A 21782-nucleotide genomic window follows, 5' to 3' on the forward strand; every position below is an offset into this window, starting at 1 on the left:
GGCAATAGGAACATAAAGAGTTTATCTATTAGTAAAAAGATGCTGTTAAATTTCCACCCACATCCTCTCGTGTCTTTGTGCTTGCTCTCCTCAATCACCTCTCTTTCTGTGCTCGTCTCCCACACACTGATTTCCGTCCTTCCCTACATTTTAACACCATCTTGTTCCCTACTCTAAAATTCTTTCTTTAAACTATCCTTCGCTCTTCCTTTCTCACTCATTTGCAGCAGCACCCTCAATCTCCAGCCCTCTTTTTTGCCCATTTGCTTCTCCCTTATCAGGCTATTTCCACCTTCCTAAATCTCCTAATTCCCCCCTTTTGTACTCCCCATGCACCCATTCCCCGTCCGTATCATCTCTCCCCTCCCTTCATCTCTCTTCTGCTCTGTCTCAATCGTCCTCCAGAGTGCAGTGATGGGCCTCACCAAGAGCTGAAGGATCCAAGCAAGTCTTGGTTGATTTACCATCATTTTCTATCTGGCATACGAATCAGTGTAATCTTTATCATCATCACTGAAGTCATTATAGTAAATTGGTGAAAGCTTATAGACCTACATTAAACAGCTCCTCACTTCCAGTCTGGAGATATATGGAGCAGAGGTGAAGAAATGATGGTAATTTTAATCATAATTTTCTGAAGTCATTATGTTAAATGGGCAGATGGTGATGGGGAGATATAAAGTGATGGGCTTGTTACAGGATGGAGTTGGACATATGTAGGACGAGTGAAGAAATCAATAAAGTTATATAAGCACAGTTATATAACTGTGTTTTTAGGAGTGGTAACGTTAAATATTCCAAAAATAGGTCAGAAAAGTTACATGGATGACACATTAAAAAAAAATATGTTAAGAGGACTTAAGCTTCTATGACTTGTGTAGGCAGCTATCCGTCTCTGTTGCTCTCGTTCTTTTTTGCTTCGCCTCAGTAGACTGTACAAAGAATGGTTAGCATGTAACTCAAGACAAGTTAAGTCAAGAGATTTAGAGCGCCCCCTACTGACCTGCTTCAGTATCTGTTATAAACACCACCTCCTCCATGTAAACAGATCGGACGGTTTTCAGTGACAACGGTTTGGGTGAATGTTTGACGCGCCATTTTGAGAATTTTTCTTTTTCTTTTTTTGAGTGATACAATGTAGCGGATTGTGTAATGTTTCTGCTACTTTAAATAAGTATCAATATAACTCATGAGCTTCTGTAGTTTTAACCTTATCAGCTGAAAGGGTCAGATCCATGTCAGCATGGTAGCAAACCAACACAAATGTAAAATTCAAATTCAAGCCTTCTACCTTGAAAAGGGATTTTACTCATGAAAGCAGACATGCAAAAGTGTTCTGGCTGTACTTAACGTCCTCCACACAGTATAATCCGAACATGTACATATGTATGAGGCCACACACCAGTTTCCCTCATTTCCCCCTCCTCTTACAGTTCCTATAGTCTTGATTGGATGTTCAGTCCATGCATGGGTGAAGTCAGAATTATCCATATTTTATCAAAGGCCTGGTGCTTCTGTTTTAAGCTCAGTTCAGGGGTAGGTCGGAGAGGTAATAAAGTCACTGCTGTCATATTTTCCTGTCAACTGTAAAGTGTCTTTGTTGCAGAGTAAGAGCCCTGACCATTTTTTTTACTTCTAGCCTTGATTTCAGTTAATGTTGCAGTAAAGGCTTCAGGGCCTTTTACTTCTTTGTAGAAGACGCCATGAGTATGAGACTTAGGAGTAATGATAATATATAATGTGCAAGGACGTGTAGGAGAAGACGCTCTTTCTTAAGTGGAGCCTTCCCATAGTGCTGCAGAAAGTCATGCAGACAGAAAATCATTCAAACTGGCAATCCACTCAACTCTAAAATCACTCGGCAGACATCTGAGACTCTTGAGGCCTGACAGAGAGTGGCTGTCATATATTCACACAGGGACACTTGCATCAAACGACACAGGTGTGTGTGTGTGTGTGTGTGTGTGTGTGTGTGTGTGTGTGTGTGTGTGTGTGTGTGTGTGTGTGTGTGTGTGTGTGTATGTATGCATCCGCATGCTCATGTCAGGACTTAAAAGGCACTCAGTGAGACATTTCCATTTCCAATTCCATGATATGTTAGAGCCTCCGGTGGCATCAGGTGGAATAAGTCGTGACTGGAAACAGAATCATGTCATGTTTGAATATCATAGGCTGCAGGATGCAGGAAATAAGGAGAAACATAAACAGCGTGCTCCCATTGAAGCTGCAGGTTAGGCATGCACTCTGAAGAAGAAATGCAGCGTGAGGAACACTGCAGAGATGCTTGGTTGATTTTACATTTTTGACACAAATATATGATGCCTGTAAAAGTGTTGGCACATCTCATTATGGTCTGTGTCAGTAATTTAAAAGTACCAGTCTAGGCGGGGCAGAGGTTAAGTAATTAAGAGGCTCATAATTAATGCCGCTTTTTAATCTTTACTTTTACACGTCAGCACAACACTGTCAGAAGCTGCTCAGCTTAAAGCCCTGCTGAACAACACAAACACAAGAAGGACTAAGAAAAGTCTTAGAGATATGTAAGATAAACAGAGACCAATGTTGAGTAATGTGTGTCTAAAATGGGGGTGTCATTATGTCAAACAGTGGCACACTCGTTTCTGATATATAGACTTTATGTGACACAGAGTTAATGAGATATCAAGTGTGAGGTGCACCGACTCTTAGTTTATTGAACGTGTTGATCATTGACTCAAACATATATGTATTACTGTGTGTGTGTGTGTGTGTGTGTGTGTGTGTGTATCAGCGCACATTTAAGGAATGTGTAAAACATACTGCGCTGAATACGTGAAGATGTGTTTTTTGCACATGTATGTATTTGTGTGCGAGTTAAACGGGAGAACGCTCAGTACAGACCCGATCTGACACATAATGGGTTTTTTTTTTGCTGCTGCGGGGAATCAGGAATGAAACGGAAGAAAATCCATATTGCGGAAGACACAGTGGTGACAGAGGAGTAAGAGGTTTAGTGTGAAAGAGAAAACAGCCTGAGAGAAAACAGCATCAGGAAGAAGAGAGAGAGCATGACACTGAGGGGGAAATATATCAAGTTCTTAACCTCACAGGAATCATATATATTTATATATATATATAAAAAGGGATTGGATTAAAGGAGACAAACACACCGAAATAAATCAAGCTGAGACATAGAACAAAAGATGTCTGAGTGTGACTGACTCGCAGGCTAGGTTAATAACATCATGGACTTCCAAATAGCCTCTGGCTTGAAAATATGTTCCAGGTACTGTTCACTGGCTTCTGAATGTATTTGTCAGAGTGAGAGGAAATCAAACCAGGTTGACTTTCTCCTCTTTGGAGGACTCTTTCAGGAGTTTGTTTCTTAGCCTCTAGCTCTACAGTTAAGTGATGAATGTATTGGTAGCCTTTTTGCAGACCTTGTTAAAGTAACTTATAGAAGACATCATTCAGTCTTAAACACATATTTATTCTCCTCTATGTGACAAGCTCCGAGGTAAAATTATGTGAAAGCAAATTGCTCCAAGATGCAGATTGTTTTTCAGTGCCCATTACTAAATGTAGAGGAAGACATATAGAATATATGACAGAACATTCAAGTTTAAATTTCATTTACAGCACTGCCTTCAGGATCATTAAAGAACTTCATTTGTGAGAAGTTTGTTAACCGGAGGTTTAAATGTATAATCAAACATGGCAGCTGTGTCGCTGTCGATGTTAGTGCTCCAGAAAGAACACATCAGCTTCTGTAACTGCAGCAGAGACAGAGAGAGGGACGGACCACTAGAGTGCACCCTGTAGCCTTTAACGCAGCATAGATGAATTAGAGCCTGTTCGAGGGGCAGAGAAGGGAGCAGAAGACTCACATTTTAAGTTGAGGCTGATAAAGAAAAAGAAAAATACAGGGAAGAGGGAAATGAAGGTTGAGAGATAGAGCAGTTTTAGAACACTGAGAGGAAGTAAGCACACAACAACAATGAAGAGAAAGACAGTAAAATAAAGAGATACAAGAAAGAAATTGAATGAACCCAGCGTAAAGGTCAAAGGAGCGAGCAGATATCTACTCAGCCCCTATTTCCACTCAATGCTTAAGACCCGTTCTGAAGAAGGATGCTTTTGTACCCACACAGCCGGTGTTTGTGCTTAGATTTGCTCCATTTCTCCTTAAAATGTATTCTTACACTCCGATGTATTGTTGCACGAAAGTACGAGACTTTAGGGATTACTAATGCATATTGCGTTTTTCCTCAGATACTCTTTTTACATTTTCTGAACCTACAAAAACCACATCATTCCTCTAATAAAAGCGTGTAGACAGGCTGGATATTTTCCTGACTGCACACAGTATGTGTGTCAGTATCTCAGGCTGTGTGTCACACAGACTCTGTCTGAACGGTCAGCTCCACGTCACCCTGGAGGCTGGGCTGATCATCTGGTTATTGCCATTGTTGTGATGCTGCAGTCACATTTAGTTGCACTTTGGTAGCAGTGATGTGGCACTGATGTACAAACAGGGTGGAACTGATATTTTCCCCAAACTCCCTGAAGCCAACTAGTGGAGAAAAACATTGGGTTAACCTGGTTCATGTTGGCTGCAGCCACATAATCAGGTTTTTATGATTGTGTTGCTTCCTGTACACCAACTCTGTATCTTGAGGAGAAATCAGACTGATATTAAGTATTGTTTGCAATGATAACAGAGCTTTAAAATAATGGACCTGGGCAGGGAGGGTGCTTCTGATCATATTCCTCAATGTCGAGCAATTCTCAGCAAGCACGTCATGTTGGGGCACACTAACTTGTCCTGTACCATGCTTAAGCATGCAGACATGCATGTCTTTATGTAATTATGAAGCGTGCTTATTTTACAAGACAGGCGGACTCGCAACAAATAAATAAAAGGGATGCGCTGTCGAGTCCGCATCAGCACATCAGAGAACAACATAAAGAACATGACAGCTACTTTACTGTCTTTGTGTCTTATTTTAAGTCACTTTTGTCAGATAGAGCCAGAACACTCAGGGATATGTTGATCATGAAGGCTGTCCATGTCATGTACCCCAATCTTTAGCTCATACATGAAGTGTATCAGTCTGATTTCTCCTCAAGAGAAGAGTGTCTGTAAGAGTGTCAGGGCCAAAGAAGTGAATCAAAGAAGTCACACGAGTCAACAGAACTGGACTTCAGGAGTGAAACGTGCTTGGGCACCATACAGATTGAAATACAAATTCAATACAATGTATAAACGGCTCTCCTCTTTATTGCTCAAAGTGGTAATATTTCAGAATTGTATAATAAAGGGAATGTGATTTAAATCTATACAAAATGGTCTGTCATTAAAGCTATTATACTAATCAATATGTGTTCAATGCTTGGAATACTTTCAGTGTCTGAAAATGTCAATTTAAATACAATACAGATGATATGAGGACTTTGGAGGCACTGAATGAGAGGTCAAGAAGTGTTAGGAGTAATGTCAGAGGCCTTTGTGTTTTTCGAGCTGCCAATGTCAAGTAATATTCAATAAAATAAATCTATTTTTGCATGTTCACACACATAACTCTGTATGGCAATAAAAAAAAATTACTTATTCATGGTTCTTGACACCCGACTAATTAGTTATAAGTGCTAAATAAACACCTCTGGGGTCGAGCAAGTGTGTGAGTGAGTGTTAATAGTCATGTGCTTATATGCAGTATTTATCTCATCATTTGAAAAACACCACCCGCCACTTTAATCCCTCCTCCCAACGCTTCCACTGCTGGCTACGGTTCAACTCTAATATATTCTGCAGCGAGGAGGGAGAGAGAGCGCGGCCCTCCCTCGAAGAGAGAGATGTGCGATGCAAACAGAAAGTGGAATGTATGCAAATCAGATGCAGCAGTCAGGTATTTATGATGCTGGTGTGATCACCAAGGGAATTAAGTATTTAAGCATGCGCCTGTTATCTGTGTATCGTTAACATCGTTTAGATAGATTTATCCCCGATCAGCGCAGACAAGCCTGTAGCCTGTAGCATGAGCTGTATATCAAAACAGCACTGAGGCGGCGCTGTGTACAATAAGGCTGTGCTGTATGCTGTATAAATATTCAATTTGCTGTTTGTATTAGGCACAATGAGGAGGAGGAGTGACCCTTCATGGGTACACGGTGTAAATAAGGATAGAGGATAAAGAAAAGGATAATGTAGTTTATTAACGCCCAAGGCAGAATAGTTGAGACATGCTACACATACTGTACATATTCTGAAACACACACAGCAGCACAAACCTATGGACAGTTAGCAGGCTGCACATTGACAAGCGCCCCTAAGTTCTTATGGGTTTAGTGCCTCAACATAGCTCAGGAAGTGAACGCCTCAGTCTGTGTAGGTTCTCAGTCATCCAGGTCATGCTAGATATAACGCTCCAAAGGAGACAGGACTTGCTTGACTACCATTTGCCTTTGGATCCAGCTCTGAACTGACACCTCTCCAACTACCATTCTAATTTCCACATTCTTTCTGCAATGAGACCGTATCAGGCAACCCAATGGTTCCCAACCCAAGTATCTCTTGACTGAGGTACTACCAACCCTAAACAGTAATTCGAGGAAAGAAACAAGAAATGCATGAGTAGGCAGCGAAGCATCGGAACAATCTGCTGCAGTGATCGTCTGCAGGGGTTTTCTGTTTTGGAGCTTAAGAACATAAACACTATGAGAGTTGTGCGTTTCGATGAGGATAAATCTGTGCTCCCTACTGGTATCATTACACCAGATATAATAGTTAAATTATCCCTTTGTGTAAAGTGATGTGATTCTATTTACCAGCTGTGCATATTCAGGGACATTTGCAAACATTGTGCTGTGTCGATGAACGTGACTTATTTTCTGATCAGTCGGGACATTTGGCACAATGCTGGGCACCAACACTCTAAGTGACATTGTTCTCTGGGACAGATGGGATGCTTTAATGTGATCAAACCACACGAATCATCATTTTTTTCCAAGCTTATACTACCGCTTACAATGTATGACACGGTAAGCTCAAGTAAACAGTAAATGTGATTTGAAACCTTTGCTCTCTTGATAGCAGAGGAAGATTGATTGGCTTAAATTAGGTTTAAACGCCTGCATTTTATATTATACTGTATCGTTAATATTGTTTTGCTGCTTTAAAAAAAAGCCTGACAGGTTTCATAAACAAAGGCTGTACTTATGATGAAGATGGAAATTATAAAGCAGTGCACATGTCAACCTCAGAGACTGATTTGATTTTGAGAAAAGAACCTGAAGGACAAACAAACAAACACCTGCTACTATGTATTCAAATCCCATCACATTTTTTTTTATTTTTTGAAATCACAGTAAGCTGCAGCTTATTAAAACAAAAGTTCAAACCTACCTTGCGGATGCCTTCTTTTGACTCCTCCACGTTATTTTCTCCTGCTCCGGTGCGGTTGATCATTCGCCACATCTGGGAGTACATGGGATCTCTCTCAAAGGGGTTCATGGCCTTGGAGCGCACCTGATCGTACACTGCAGAGTCCAACACTGTACCATACGGAAGCTCTGTCTGCTTGGATAAGTCCTGGAGAGACCTATAGAGACACACAAGTGGTAAAAATGTGAGTGTACTGTTTCGAACCATCCAAAGAAAAAATAGCTCAGTTCATCCTGACAGTCTTGGTGATACCCCAAAACACTTGTCAGCCTTTTTTGTGTTTTTTTTTTTTTTTGCTTGCTGTAGCAATGGTAGTTAAAGTGAAGCTTTAAGCTGCCTCTGCTACAACCTGCAATAAATAGTAAATTTCCCTACTATCTCATTTGCTGCAATCATATCACTTTCTGAAATGGCTTTTTGTCGGCCAATGCCAAAAAATGAGGCAAAGATCCTTCAGCACGCTGGCAGGCCATGGTTCAAAACTAAATTTTGGACGTAAAATAACAGGCTTGGGTTTCTTCTCAAGAGATGAACAGATAAAGTCTGCACACTAATGCAAAGAATGATTTAGGGAGTGTTGTGGAATTCATAGGTGTATATTTGTCCTAGACTGTCAAGTTTTGGACGTCATGGTTCAGTGCATGCAGTCATACAATTAATACATCTGAGTGGAGAAAAACGGCAGTCACACATGACAGTATCCAAACACCAGTCCACTTGGTGGTAATGCTTTTCCTACTGATCCTAGCTTCTGATCCTAGCTTCTTCTCTAAAGCTGGGGGAAAACTTTGGGTAGACAGTACGGTATGTTGTTGGAAACATGTCAAACATGCTAAAAAATATTAAAAGGCCTCTGAGTGCCAGGTGTTCAACAACTTAGCACTAGTGTTTTTTGAAAAGCCTCTGAATGTGTAAGCAGAGATGGTCAAAAGATTACCAAAGCCAGTTGCAATTATACTTCGGCTATGCACTTACAGTATATGCAGTAGACTACCCCAGTTTCATGTATTTATTCAAAGTGCTCATTACAATGCTCACACATCATCATAGTCATTGGTCCCTGCCTTGTATCTTACTGGCATACATGAGCAGTGATTGGGAAAGAATGACTGCTTATAGTAATGCAAAAAATTAAACAAAAGAAAATGAAACAAAGAGACGTTGGACACAGGTGTGATGGAGAAGAACATTTAAAGCATTTGCCAATTCATTGGTCTGGATGAATCCATAACCGGGGCCCCTGGTTTGGCACTCCTATGTACCCTGGAGGGGACATGTTGAATGATCAAGCCTTTCTTTCTGTCTACGTTAATCCCATTGAGTGCTGGCCAGGTCTGCAGAGGTGGGCTGTGGACAGCACACATGACTTATTCATGTACCGGCCAGCTTTCAGCACTTCACACCATCTCTTTCCCATCAATGAGTGATGATTTGGATCTAAACTCTCCATGGGCCGGCAGTGGGAGTTGGCAACGACATGTAATCGACATGGAAGAAAAATAGGAAAAAAAACTGTGATTGGCCGTGACCGACGAATGTGAGAAGAATGTGGGTGGAAAGCAGTTTGGACAGCAGCACTCGGTCAGTTCACAGAGCTGAAAAAACGACCCCCAGTTGATCTCTGCAATCATAGCAAGGAAAGGAGAGACACTTACAAAGAAATAGAGCTGGAAAAAGGCACAAGTCAGTCCGTCTTAATATTTTTTTCTCTCGCCTCCTTTCTCTCTCACTTTACCCTTCACCCATAAATTGCCACCTCTAGGGGAAAACACGAGCTGGTGTTAATTATAACGCAACAGCGTTCGGGTTGCTTCTCAAAGAGTTTGGCCGCTGAGAAATGTAATGGAGAACTAATACAGGAACTAATTACTGTTTGTTTGTTAAATGGCTGCTACATACCACCCATGGATTTGAAAGACACACATTTATAATAGAAACATGCACACAAAAAATACTCAACATGTCCTGCTTAATGAAGAACAACACGTGAAGTGTATCTTACTTCATTAATTCAGCTGTAGTACACCCACAGAGCAGATTTAACAATGGCTGCAAAATATGAGAAGGTACTGTTGACATTATTACCAGAAGGCTTGCTAAGACAAAACCACACACATTTTTGCACCCACAAACACACAACATAACACAATCAGACTGGAAGTTACAGCTCCTGCAGTTCCTCTCTCTCTCTCTCTCTCTCTCTCTCTCTCTCTCTCTCTCTCTCTCTCTTTCTCTCTCTCTCTCTTGCTTGCTCTAGCCCTCAACTGTCTCTCTGACCTAAGAAACCCTTTGAACATTTTAATGAACTTTGCTGTGAACATGAATCTTTTATTGCCATCAATTAATCTTTGGCCTTAATAATTTCTCCTCCCCAGCGCTCCCCTGAGACGATGCACGCCTGTCAGAACCCGGAACCCTCTCTGACCAGGATTCCCCCTCTGTGAGTTGGATTCACTGGGCAGTAAGTCTCAGCTTGTTATTTAATGGTGCATGATTATGCAGGAGGGAGAGGGAGGGAGAAACGTGTCCTGTCTGAAAGATTAGTCAACAGGACAAGAGGCTAACATTAGGAGCTACAAAGAGAGTGCATGCAGAATGATATTTAGTGCACATTATATTCAGGGTCATTAAACTGCAACAACAGTCAAAGTAACTTAGGCCCAACATTCCCAAGTTAAGTTTAAACTTTTCTCTGATTTGCATTTTATAACAGGGTTAAAATAAAATGCAAAGGGAAATTTGTTTTCAACATTATCCACTGTTTATCCTTTCACATTAAGGAAGCCCTGAGCAAACATTTTATATTGACTTTGTTTTCCTGTTAATTCAAATAATTTTCAGTTGTTTTCTCAAGATCTTAACTTTCCATAAAATCAGATGTATAACACCTTTTCTTTTCCTCAGCAAACCCCCCAAAACAGAAGGCGTTTTATATAGCGGTGTGACTTACATGCCCCACTTATATTGCTCTAGAGAAAGAAAACCAGCATTGTTCTCCTTGTGATAATAGAAACACAGTGAAACTGAATTGAATTTGTGCATGTAAGGCTTTCATAGATAATTATTGTCTTAAATAGAAAAGGTTGTTAAAGAGTCAAGACTTTAATGACTGGGCTGAAGGAATAAAACTTTAACAGTGTTTCGATGCTGATGTATTTGTCTCTCCTAACAGATATCTACATAAAAGTGCAGCTAACTTAAACTAGAAATCTGCTTGACCGAGGGTGAAAGCCCACCAGCGTTTAGATTCCCTGACTCTCTGAAAAGCATCAGAAGTGATCGATCCAACTTCTAGTCAACAAAAAATGTTTTAAAAATGTTTCTTTCCTCTGGGCTTGACGACAGAGCCAACTAATCTTGACTTTAACCTGGATTTAAAAGAGCTGAGAGTGTCAGCGGACCTGCAGTTTTCTGGGAGTTTGTTCCAGTACAGGGCTGTTGAGACAGGGCCTTACAGTACACCTTGACTCCTAGACCCTACAGGACTGTTGGACTTCTGTCAGATACACACAACCCAGACACTATTGGTAAAACCATAAAGACAGAATATAAAGTATCTGTATATTTCTTCAGCTCCGTCTCTCCTCTCTTAACACGTGATCCCTCTTGTCCCATTTTTCTCTCCTCTAAAATCCATTTTTTATTCTGTATTCATCAAGATTCTCTCCTCTCTTTTTTCCCTATACCCTTTCTCTCCCTGCTGCCTTCTTACCTCCAACACTCTCTGCCCCCTTTGAACTAATCCATCTGATCTTTCCCTACACCCACTCTCTCTCTTCATTTCAACTTTATAATGTTTTCTCCGTTTTGTCTCTCTCTTTGTATCGTCCTCTCCTGCTTCCTCTCTTCGCCGCTCTCCGCTGCCATCCCTCACCATTTTCCTAGAGGATTCAGACCGAAATTGAGGGAAAACATCCAAGCGTGAAATAGTCCAGAGAGGGTTCTGAACGCTTACTTGTTATTTCATTTCCAGGATGAAACAGGGGCATTAATACTTAAAAACCCCTCTCTGTCCTACCGGCTTACTGAGACGGCCATGCCTCCATCTTTCCCTCGGCCTTCTCTCTCTTTCCTGTCGCTTCATTTGCTCGCTTTTAAGCTAAGTTGCTCTTTCAATCACTCGCCGTTGTTCCATCTGTGCAATAATTAAATCAAGTATTTATCAGAATAAAGTGCACGCTCGTCATAATCTTTTTTTTTTCTCGCACAACAACTCTTTTCCTCTCTTTGTTGATGTTTATTAGGCTTCATGATTACTCTGTTTGTTTTGGGCGTGTTCCCTCTCACCGCTCATTCACCATATTTGGAGGCCCAATGCCATGTGGGTGCTGCTGTCTAGGGTGTCATTATGTCACTAATGACCCCAGAAGAGTCAACACATGAAAGATAATGCATTTAAATTGATGGTAGCTCACTGAATGCTGAATCGAAATGGACAGCAAATTTAAGAAGACGTAAAAAAAGAAATCTCTTCAGGAAATTTTCCAATAAAGCAGAGATGCACTTTGAAGGAAGAGTGAAGGAAAGGAACAAGGATGCAAAAGAGAAATTTTTTTTTTTAGCAAAATAGCACGTGATGGAGAGACAAACTGACAAAAACAAATTAAGAGACACCTAGTGATGAGATTGAGAGAAATAAATGTTGTTTATTCCAAAGCCAAGCACAGTTAACTGGGGCACTGCCGGGCATAGCGGATGTTTTGGTATGCTGATTAGTCCAATGAGAGATGAGCGTTTCCTGGTGCCACCAGGAGAGAAGCAGGCAAACATAGTATCACAAAGACAGAGAAACAGAGAGCACAGAGCTAAGGGAAATAATGTGTGTGAGACCGAAGGTGTGTGGGTGTTGGTGGGTGTGTGTAGAAAAGAGTGGGTGGGCTTTACCAGTTTGCCTTGACACATTTTCTTCCCCCAACCGGAGAGGAACATCTCCGGTTGGGAACCTCTCCTTACTTTCTTGTCTGTTTCTCCTTACCTTGCTAATCTTCATCACAGTGAACACAACCACACAACACACACAGACAAGGACACACATTCATGCAATGACAGATACAAACTTGAGGCAGAGTGGAAATTCCTATCCTACCATGGAATGAAGTAAAACGATTGGGAAAAAAAGGACTTGGATTGAGGGAAAAGAGAGGATGGGGAAGTGATTGCGTGTGCTTGTGTGCTGGAATAAATGTAAGTGTGTTGCTGTTCATGCTTTACACCTGCCTGGTTGAATGGATTTCCATGCGGTGATACAATAAGACATACTTTGGATCACAGTCTGACTGTGTGTTGACTGTATGCATTGCTACTGTAGCTACATACAAACTCCATGTGCTCAGATATGGTATACCTGTTTAAAGATTCACACAACGCTGGCATTACCTTTATTACCTTTATGGTCATTGTTACCATTACCGGTATGAGAAAATCTTAAACCTGCAAAGCCCAATGCACTACCAGCCCCCATTCCTGGACCTGGCCCTACAGGTATCAGCAAAAACTCCTGATATCTGTAGCCCTATTACTTTCCCTATGAGCTCACCTTTGCCTGGTAGAACTGAAAATTCTGCTTATCCAGCATTTCTATGAAGAACCTCCAGACATGCAAACTCCCAAACCTCCAACCCCAACAACTGTTAAGCCCTGTAACCCTACAACATCCACTAAGCTGGATGTGATGTGATGTGCAGCTTTAAAACTGAGACTAAGAAAGATGGTTTTATATGAAACAGTTGAAGAGTTCAAGGCAAGTTCATTTATATAGCACCTTTCAGACACCAGGCTTTTCACAGACACTAAAAGCATTTCGACATTTCACAAGATAATGATAAAACAATTTCAAATTCAATTGATTATATTGTGCGAGCTATGTCTAAATAACTCAGTTTAACCAACATCAAAGGTCGGGAAATCTGATAAAGGGTAAAGGTTGAATACTTACTGGATGGAGTTCTCAATGCGTGTGATGGTGAGGAAGGCTGCAAGATTGGCGGTGTACGAGGAGATGACAATGAGAGCAAACATCCACCAGAAGCCCATCATCATCCTCGTCGCAAGAGTGGTGTAAGGGACCTCTCCACCTGGAAAGAAGGAGAGAGAGAGAGAGAGAGAGAGAGAGAGAGAGAGAGAGAGAGCGAGGAATGAAGGAAATAAGGGAGGAAGAAAGACAAGAAGGAAGAAAAGGAGGAAAGACAAAAAAGAGAAAGAACGCCCGGTTAGAGAAAAAAGCATTCCTTTAACTCTTCCCCTTTAAAGAAGTCTTTGCTGCAGCAGAACAAGCTGTCGAAGCAGCAAAGCACATCCTGAAAGATTATGTTTGGATTACCACATCTGATCTGAAGCTTCGGTAAAGATCTGATCTTCATGTGGCGGCACAAAGTAGAAAAAAGAGCAGAGAGAACTGAATCGATGCTCTTCTGAAAACATCAATAGAAGACATCTGGGAGATCTGATCATATTCATACACTTAGGAAACGTAACCTTTGCAAACTGTATTTATCTCTCTGTTATTTCATAATATGAAATCCCTTCTAAAACACCCTGCAGGCAGAGCTGTTTGGATACAAGTTCAAAATGGATAGCACATTACCAATACATGGGCCAAAACCGACCTAAATGTTAGATTAATTTAAGCCTAATGTTTAAATGCTGGTCAGGCCTTCCCATTAGGATGTTATATAGCCTGGAGCACATTATATTGAAAAGTGGCTCTCCTGCCTACAAATATAAAACCTCTTTGTCCCTGTCTTGTGTTATAAACAGCTTTTGTGGCCTTGTCCTGTGAAATCTTGTGCTACAATATTAAAGCAAACTGTCTCGGCTTTGTGTGAACGTCAAAATTGGCTGTCACTCTAACCCTGAGCCTCCCTCCCCAAAAAGGTTGATATGTGCTTCAACCAGGATTTGAAAAAGCACACAGATCTTTTTCTATTACTCTCAGGTAGAGTGTGGCCTAACCTTTCTTTCCACACATACTGCACACAAACATATTAGATTTGCATTATATATGCAAACCTTAAAAACACACACACAAAAACACACAGTGTAATGATTGATTCACAGCCACTGAGCTCTTCCTCACTTGCTTTATTGAAGACTGTAAGAAATGAGCCTCATTCATCCTTGTGACAGGGGATCACTGCTGTGTCGACTGAGACCAACAGATGCTCTCCTCGAGCCCAGGCCCAATAATATATGTGACACCCCTGTAATCCCATGTCCCCCCTTATCTCACACCACTCCTCTTCTTCTACTGTATTCTTTTTTTCCATCTTCCTCTCAGGCCTTTTCTGCATCTCTTATCTCTCTCTCTCTCTCTCTCTCTCGGTTTACTGGATCTTTTTCAGGCAATACATTTCCTGTTGACATCAGGTTTAACCACAAGCCCCTAAGGCAGAATAATGTATACTGTAATCTATATTCATGTGTGAAATAATCCCTCAGCATGTCTGCCTGTCTTCTTCTCCCATATGTCGATTCTTTTATGCTGCTTGCTTTGATGGTTTTGATTTGTATGACATCTTGAGCTCGTTTTCAAATGTGTTATCTTTAATGGCTCTTTGTATATTGTCCCCACAGAGTATGTACAGTACTGTGGCTTTGAAATCATTGTTTTCATTCCCTCTGCTCTTTGTTCAGATGGGCCATTCTTATGAAAAAAAGTCTCAGAAAATAAATGGTAAACATCGAAATGGAAAAAAAACAAAACAACAACAACAACTCAATAAGCATTTTATGTGCCTGTCACCTTTGCAGCAGGGTAGGAGCCAGTCAAGTTATTAAACAGCCCGCTGTCATGCCAAAGATTGATTGGGAGCTATATGTTTCACATTTCAAATAAAGATATGAGATCAGCAAAGAGATACATTTTCCTGCTTTGATCACAGTGAGCGCCTGTTAATTATTTTTTGACATATTCAAGAAAAAATTGTGCAATTTGCATCACAATGTCCCAAAAATCAAGGTTTGCAGACTCTGTCAGGTTCTCTGACCTGTTTCAGTTCTTTTTGTCCATTGAGAATAATATCTATGTCGAAACAAGTTCAAATACAGTCGACTGTTTCAGAAGGTCATTTTGTTTCTTGTTTGCTATTGTAGAGAGCGAGAGAGAGAAAGAGAGAGAAGGGCACAGACAGATTGACAGTGTGTGTGTGTGTGTGTGTTGGGGGGGGGGGGTTAACATCTTTGTCAGATATTGTAAAAAGAACAAAAACACTTGGATTTATGAAGTTCAATAAAACTAAGTGGACTTTGAGAAGTGGATTGGAAAGGGCCCTTTATATGATTTATTTGAAGACTGGTTTGGCATTGATTTTTAAGGTGCCTAAGTGTCAGAAACTTCTCTCAAAGTTTACTGTCAAGCTCTTAAAAGGTTGCTGAAATAGAGCGGCATACAATAATTCAAGTTCCTGTTCTTTATAGGGTCCGTGTAACTCTATATCAATACTTGTCAAAACCGAAGCCAACCTTACAATAATGCCTTTTTTAAGCGTCCCATTTTGAACATGAGAGAAGCATAAATCTTCAGGTGGGAAGATGATCTCAACATCTGCAACATTCATCAGCTAACACAATATACATGTTGAACATTAGAGAGTATATGATTATTCCCTTGAATTTATTGTTCACTATTCTTAACTTGAAGAGGGCATGAATCCTCAGTGTTTTCAGTGGCCTGGAAGTCCATTTCAAAGGAAATGTACTCAGAGATTAGATCATCCAACAGCAGGGGGAAAAGATTAGTATTTGTTGTCTCATGTAAATAAAGGACATGAACTATGTTCAAATATACGATTGCAACAAAACCCTTAGATTCAAATATGCATTTTGCATATTGTGCTATCAACCCATTTTTATTATTAAATTTTATGTATTAAATAACATAGATGATCTATGTAGATTCAGCATGCAGGCAAGCAATTCCTTCCAGCTTGTGAACATAACCCACTTTCCCATATACACCCATCTTCGAGTATGGGGTGCTTGTGTAAACTCAAATGGCCACCTTTTTCATTCACAGTTAAACTGGATGTATCCAGGTAAACATCACAGTAAGTGATGTGGTCGGAAATTTGCAGGACAATTCACACCAAAACAGTGGGTGGAGCAAAAAGCAGGGGCGTGTCCAGTGTGCTGGCCAGGGGGGTCATGGGCCCCTTCTTGAATTCTCAATTACGACCACAGGTGCCAACTCAAAATTCTAAACTATGATTGGCTTTTTGCCTTGTTATGTTAAAAGCAACTAATAACACTGTGTTACAATAGACAGCTATGGTGTTTTTTTTCTGTAAATGTCGAACTAGCCAATGCCTTTTGTCAGTACTCTACACTGTATAGAATCTATTTTATAAGACAGCTGTAAAGGAAAGGAATGGGTCCATAGAAATTTCCAAGCACACTCATGCACACTGTCAAACTTTTGGTATGGAATTGCAAAGTTTGGTACTGAAACTGTGACTTTGGACATATGTCTTCTCAGTCCTTAAAGTACTAAGCTAAGAAAATGTTGTCAATTTCTTTGTTGAAATCTAGTGTGCACACTTAATGCCCTCCCTTCATAAGTCAATGCTCCAGTTGGACAACCCCAGTTAAAGAAAGCCTTGACATGCCCCTGGGCAGAGGACATTCATATCGTGCAACCCCTGTGCAACTGGTGCAATCTTTTTGCATGTAACAGATTTGCTTCACACATGACTCACACAGGACTCCACACACTTTCTTTTCCACTCATTTGTTGGTATGGTGAATAGGATCATTTTAGGTCCATGCACTCCTGATTTTTCCCTTTTTATTTTACAGAATGCATGCATGAAAGTCGTTCCTAATGTGGATGTGTATACTGTCTGTTGTGAGTATGCGTAAATACCTATAGTACAGGGGCATGTATGAATACATAATGCATCTCGTAAAGACCTGTCCTTTTCCACTCACAACATCACTATGATATTAAAATGAAAGACAAACAGGGTTGGTAGTACATCCAACTACACCAACCAGAATTACTAAAGGAAGCAACTTTTTTTACGCTTTCATCAGGTCAGTTTTACATTTTTCCTATTTCCTGAAAACTCCTGACTAAGGAAGTCGACTCAGTGTGTCTCTGGGTGTATGTTTGCAGATCTGAGAGCAGAAATAGCAATGGAGCAGCTTTTGTGGATGCCAGCATCCAGCTTCAAAGAAACTCTATTGTGTATCCCCTCAATATAGCTCGACATTCTTACAACCATTTCTCTACTGTACTGCTTTGCCTTTTATTCTCTGCTGTGTCTCCATGTCGCTGTGCACACAGCACTTGTTTATTTTTTGAAAAGGTTTCCTGGTGATGATTTAAAAACTCAAACAGAGGTGATGCATGGAGAAGCCAAGTAACTTCAGGCACCATGTTCTGCCTTGCAGCTTAAATTAGTATATTTATGTACTCCCAAACTTCCAGGTTGCCATCGGTTTAAGTGCTGTTAGTTAAACCTACTCACTGGCTAACTTCGTTTTTTCCTCTTGATGGACTGATTGCTGGATGTGTAGAAAATTGACTGATTCATTAGATCTCTGGTTTCCTGGTCTAGTGGTTAATGGGCTGACTGACCTTTTGCCAGGTAACCTGTGGTTCTGCTCCATTTGCTTTCTCCCATGTCTCCTTATTTTCCAATTTGAAAGAATGAATGAAACCTTTCTCACCCCTTTGGGAATTTACCCTGCACATATTGCATAAAATCACAAAAAAACCAAGCATTAAGGACAACACATAAAAACACACAAAACCATCATAGTGCAAAGATCATACTGTATAATCAGAGCTAAATAAGCAGCTGAACACTGTGTAGTACAAAGGATGCAATGCCTCCTTTAGTCCTCATCCCAGGCATTCTGTACCTGCGTCCTGAAGTCAATCTCCCTTACCTTTGGCTCTTGTAAACACACAAATGAGCACCACTGTCCTTGTGTTCACTGGAAGGAAGATATTAAATCAGGGAGAGTCATATTATCAGAAATAGAAAATAACTTTCTTTAATTGTTGTAGTTGTCGATTGTAACTGACCCCACATTATAAATTGTTCAAAATGTGGTTGGAAATACAATAAGATAGAATAAGAGAGAATAATAATGGAAGTTTGACAAGCACTTGGTTTTACACAAGAAAACATACACACACAATCTGGATTTGGGAAGCTGCCAATCTATCTATACGAACATCAACACTTTCTCAGATATATGAGGGGACGGTGCACAACTATCATCCCTCAGCGTTGAGACAAACTAATCAGAGCGGGAGATGATTGAGTCAAAACGTCCTTGATGCTGCGTATGTGTGTGCTGTAAATTTGATGGAGTGCATAAGAGGCCAGGACATTTTGTTCAGAAAGTAGTACAAGGTGAGCCACAGAAACATTTAGTAGACACATTTGCAATCTATTAACTGTCAACTAATCACTGACATCTGACTGGTTCAAACTAGACTTTGTTCTGAGTATAGCAGAGTGTAAAGTCACTCCTGAAGCAATGATAAAACCTTATCATTGCTATCACAAGTTATCACATTTCTAGCATTTTCTGTGTTGTTGATGCTTTTTAAATGTAAACCCTTTCATCCATCCATCGTTGGGCTTCATAATGCCTCTTTAAAATCCAAAGGGTGACATTGCTGAGATTATGTCAAGAATTTATAAAGAGCATGATTCAAACACATGCGTATTCATACAGAGATAAATATACCCACTACCCTCCGCACATAGGAAGCAAATTTCGATGGAATATTTTGTCTTGTTCATTGCACTTAACGGCACTCATGTGGACTGCAGGAGTGCAGATACTGAGTGACATCCTCCCAAGTGCAATCCAATTACCATTGACTAAAGGAAGTGATGCTGTGCATTGTGCATGTGTGTGTGAAAGTTAGTCCATCAGTAACATTTTTTTACTCTTTTACTGACCGTTAGTGCCAAAAACTCTTGTGCAGGTGCAAGACAGTCATTAAGAGGAGAGATGGGCTGGAGAAGTTTATCTTCTCTGCAGGGAAAACATCCACATTACGTTGATAATAAAACAAAGGGCTCAAATGCTAGAACAAGTGGCTGGACAAATTTGTGATTAGGACTCTCTCTATTATTGTGGATGGCTTATAGACAATTACACCGCTCTTCACGGCATGCTGTCAATGTACATAAGCACCTACAGTCACTAGCTCATCGTGCTGAGAGGTGCTCGAAGCTTCCACTTGTTCAAACTTGTGACTCTGGGATCTCGTCCCACAAAAGCATCAGCAGCACCAGGTTTGAATAATCTCTCCCTCTTTCCATCCTCTTTCTTTCTCTCTGTGGCTTTAGACAGAGAGGAGGTGCTAACGGTGACTGCCCACACCTCTCGATCCACTTCTTTCAAATGCGCCATCATTTTTTTAAATCTATATTCCTGCTGCCAAATGTTCTGATCTTTCTCTTCAGGAGTTACATCATCACACTCCAGTTATTCTTGGATGAAAGACGACCAGAGCAGTTCATTAGAGCTTTTTAAATGAGGAAAGAGAGTTAGAGTATGTTCAGCTGATGTCAGCTCCCAGTAGGAACCCTTGCAATCATGCAACAAAATGATGTAACTTTTTTTTAACTACAATTTGGAAAATGTCATCCTTTCAGAGGCTTAACATGTCTGACTGAACAATAGCTTGGCAGGATAGAGAAGACAAAGGAACCAGACAAACAGAAGTTGTTGGTTGGTCCTATCTGGCCAGTTGCACATTCCTGTACAATCTTAATGTGTATTAATATAATGTATTAATCTCTGAGGGAAAGTCTGGTTTTACACTCTTATTTTAAAGCCATGCTTCTCACACAAAGAGACTAGAAACACACATGCACAAACAGGACTTGTGGACATGTATTAGTGGAGAGATTTCAGAGTGGGGCAGCTAAGCTGGAAGCATAATAGCTTGGGTTTCGATGCCCTGCTCAAAGGAACCTCTGCAGGGCACCTCTCCAGTTGCCAGACCAACGTCCATATTATTATGGTCCGCATAGGGACTCGAACCCTCCACTTCCCAACCCAAGACCCCAAAGATTGAGCGAAAAAGGTCATTAAATGCATTATGTTTTCCCCTTTTTTCATTTGACATGGTAAAAAATGTGCCTTTGCTCCAGTCAAATTTTCTGGATGGATAGATGGATAGATACATAGATAGATAGATACATGCATAGATAAGAGCTGTTGCTGGCAACTACTGACTGTGTAGGCTAGGATACAATAAGAACAATAAAAATAGCAGACATCTTCAAGTTTTTTTAAGGAGTGGAGGAAGACAGATGCAGTATTGCGAATACTTCTATATTATTATTTTGCTTTTGTTTAAACTTGTTTTCTTGCTACAGACACAATGATTTGGTATGGAAAAATCGATCTGAACAGTGTGTTGAATGGTGAGTTTTCAATAAAGAATGTCATTAACATTATTTACCTTCCTCTCCACTCTCCACGGCACCAGAGGGAAAACAAACATGATTTCATAGTCAGGAGAATACCAACAGGATGCACATTTTCTCCTGAAGAAAGCGGAGCCCTGTGAGGCTCTTTGATTTTTAAATGATTTCAAAACAGAAAAACAAAAGCCCTTTTCTAAACCATTGTGACAACTTTCAATGTTTCTTCCGCTGTCTAAATAATCTCACACAATGCGCTTTGCCAATCAGGCTGTTTATGAAACAGCAGGTTCTTTGTATTTTCTCGAAAAAACCATTGAAGAGAGCTTTTTCATGTCACAGAACTCACTGTTTTCTCAAAGCCTGAAAATCATGTTGACAGTTTCTCTAACTTCTGACGAAAAACAGAACGATGTTCAAAGCACAGGCATCTCCTCTACTTCTTCTTCATTATCAAAGCACCAGCACACCTAGCCAAAAGTCAACGCTAAACATGGTTACCCGTACTGTCTGATCAGATGTTGTACTATTGAGACTGCTCTGAGTGAAGTGGCAGAGAGAACACAGAGATAAGAGAAATAAGATGTTTCCCACCTATGAAAAAGGGTTTGAAGTTTGAAGCCTCTTCAAGTTGAGAAAAAAAAAAAGTTTATTAAACTGAAGCAGTTCACATTATCTGTTCTTTGGCAGACACAATAATCTACACCATCTGCAATTATGAGTCATGCAATCAACACTTTACAGCTTCTCCGGCAAACAGGGCATGCTTGATTATGATAACATGTTTATGCACAGCCCTGATGGTATGACGCTGTTTGTGATATCAAGGTGTCTGTACTCATTTGTGTGCAGGTGCCAACAGAGATGAAATAAGGTGTCTTTTAAAGGTAGACATGATTTAAATCGTACATGTTGATTTGAAACTTTACATCATGTCTTGACAGGATACCAGAGGTCAG

The 21782-nt window shown here is 40.4% G+C and overlaps 1 protein-coding gene across 4 annotated transcripts in view; it reads right to left on the reverse strand.

Annotated features, from left to right (window-relative positions):
- Positions 1-21782, reverse strand: part of grid2 (glutamate receptor, ionotropic, delta 2) — a 475776-nt gene that overhangs the window by 60515 nt on the left and 393479 nt on the right. For all 4 annotated transcript variants that reach the window (XR_013781008.1, XM_079365815.1, XM_079365816.1 and 1 more), the window contains exons 12-13: positions 13359-13497; positions 7385-7580 (exon numbers count right to left, since the gene is read on the reverse strand). Coding sequence is in view for 3 of the 4 variants with exons in the window: in XM_079365815.1 (XP_079221941.1) it covers positions 7385-7580; positions 13359-13497 (335 nt within the window). In the remaining variant the exon portion in view is untranslated. The remainder of the gene's footprint in view (positions 1-7384; positions 7581-13358; positions 13498-21782) is intronic.

The sequence above is a fragment of the Symphodus melops genome, assembly GCF_947650265.1.
Source record: "Symphodus melops genome assembly, chromosome: 1".
Lineage (NCBI taxonomy): Eukaryota > Metazoa > Chordata > Actinopteri > Labriformes > Labridae > Symphodus > Symphodus melops.